Source organism: Octodon degus, unplaced genomic scaffold (genome assembly GCF_000260255.1).
Source record: "Octodon degus isolate 3935 unplaced genomic scaffold, OctDeg1.0 scaffold00035, whole genome shotgun sequence".
Classification (NCBI taxonomy): Eukaryota; Metazoa; Chordata; class Mammalia; order Rodentia; family Octodontidae; genus Octodon; species Octodon degus.
Genome location: NW_004524611.1, coordinates 13,685,331 through 13,687,542, shown reverse-complemented (window position 1 = coordinate 13,687,542; position 2,212 = coordinate 13,685,331). Strand labels below are relative to the sequence as shown.

The following is a 2,212-nucleotide window of genomic DNA, read 5'->3' as shown; positions in this document are numbered from 1 at the left end:
CTTATTCTACTGATCCATCTCCCGGTCCCAAGCAATTGTTTAAAATGACAAAATACACAAGGCAATTATAGATTGTAAGTGTATGGAGATGTGAAATAGCAGTAGAGGACAATGAGAAGAGGACTTGCTTTTGAAAGTGGTGAAAGAAGAGCTCACCAAAGAAACAAGTGAACCCCAGAACTCAAGAACATAACCATCATCTCCACTCCCTGGATAAATTGTTTATACCCTAAGTTTCAAAGGTAAACATCTTTGGTACTGTAGATGACAAAAATGAAATGAGGAAAATGTCCATAAATGCAAATGTATTTATGTAACATAGGAAAATCAGATAATGGTAACTAAAGATAGAAATTGCAGTTGTGGCAAGGGACATTAGTTGGTGCTAATGTCAACCAGCTAGCAGAAGTGGCAAGTGGTGGGAAGGAAATGACAGCCACCTAGGCATCTGATGTTCTCTAAGGTGATACTTTTTCTCCACCCAGGATTCAGTGGTGGTATTCCCATAATTGGAATAGGCAGTGTACTGTATGCATACTCTTACGTGTGATATGCAGTTTTTTTGTAACACATTTGGCATATTACCCTCTGGGGCAGTGGGAAGTGTGGATTGGTCCCTAATTTTTCTTTTAATTTGGGAAGTGTTTATTTTATGATTATAATACTCTTAACATTAATGATATGTTCAAAATCTCTTGAAATATTTTTTATTACATTTATTATCGGGGCAGTCTTCGATTTGATTTACCTTGCAGAGGTCTAGGAGTTTGAAACATGAAGGTGGTATAGATCTCAGAAATAGAATAGAGGCCTGGGAGATGGCTCAGTAGAGTTGAGCGCGTGGGTCTGAGTTAAATCTCTGGTTCCGCCAAAAAAAAAGAGAAAGAAATGGACTATACTTAAGCAAGGGAAGTCATGTGTTATTTCATTAAGAAGGTTTTACTTTATCTAGGCGCCACGATAGCAGTGGGAGTGGACACTCGGCATTTGAGCCCTTGGTGGCCAATGGAGTCCCCGCGTCTTTTGTGCCTAAGTAAGTTCCAGTCCATGTGGATGAAAGTGTTTATAAATGTTTTTATTACCCAAGTATTTAAGCAGAAGAATTACAAGGCTTATGCAGTAGATGAAATGCAATGTGAAAGATTTAATATAAATAAATGTTAAATTTCTACATTTGCGTTTTAGAACACATTGGGGCAAGAACTGGATGGAAGGGAAAGTGGCTGAGGGCTGCGTGTGAAAACGCCTTAGGGTAGCATCTGTTTGAGTCCGCAGGCCAGTATGGCTGCCAGCGAAACTGCTGGGTCCTAGTCTGTGCTGTTAGAAAACAGACTGGAAATCTGGTAGTGGTCATCCCATTTTCTGTAGTTCACACTGACCTGGAGTGTTGGGAGTCCCTTCATTGTATCGCATTACATGAAAAGTTGATACAAACTCAGACTCATTCCCCAGCCACCAAGGTGTTGAGGGGACTTGAAGCCTGGCGAGTGAGGAGGGTTTGAAAGTGCAGAAGGACTAGCCCCAGAGAGCCTCGAGAGAAGTGAGGAAAGGTGGTCCTGCAAAGACAAAAGGACAAAGTGTGAAAGCCAAGAACCCGCTCGATTGGCTTCAGATGAGGTCCTGGATGGAGGCTGAGGAAACATCCTGATATGGTAGAGACCAGGGATCTGTCAGGGAGACAGTGTGAGTTGACTGTATTCTAGCAGAGCTCGGATGACTGGCCCATAGGAAGGCTGTATGGGTAATTTCTGTTTTTCTTGGAGGCTTCAAAACAATGTTTGCTTCTTCTCAACTCTAAATTTTCTAAAAACTTCATTATGGTATAACTGATAAACAGTGAACTGTTTGAGGTGTAGACTGTGTGAAGATTTGCCATATGTACACCTGTGAAGCCATCACTGGCCCTAGGGTGTGGCACACATTTGTTATCAGACGTTCTCTCTCTCCCTCCAGGCCCACAGGGCCGCATGCATTTTCTCAGTGGTGCTGTATGTGCAGTCACATTTAATTATCTGGCTCTCCCCTCTGACTTTCTCAGATAACTGAGCCAGATTGTTAGCACAAATTCAGTAGCCTTGTTTGGTTTTGGTCTTTTTTGCTTTTACTGTATTTTTTTGTTTGAATTGTTTTTTAGGGGAGGTTTATTTTATTTTATTATTATTTTTTTAAAATTAGGTTGTCAAGTTTTTTTATTTTATTTTATTTATTTGTG

At 40.6% G+C, this 2,212-nt stretch overlaps 1 protein-coding gene across 1 annotated transcript in view; it reads left to right on the top strand.

The window, feature by feature from the left end:
• Positions 1–2,212, top strand: part of LOC101572380 (nuclear envelope pore membrane protein POM 121C) — a 15,676-nt gene that overhangs the window by 3,357 nt on the left and 10,107 nt on the right. The window contains exon 4 of the mRNA XM_004630441.2: positions 953–1,033. Coding sequence (XP_004630498.1) covers positions 953–1,033 — 81 coding nt within the window. The remainder of the gene's footprint in view (positions 1–952; positions 1,034–2,212) is intronic.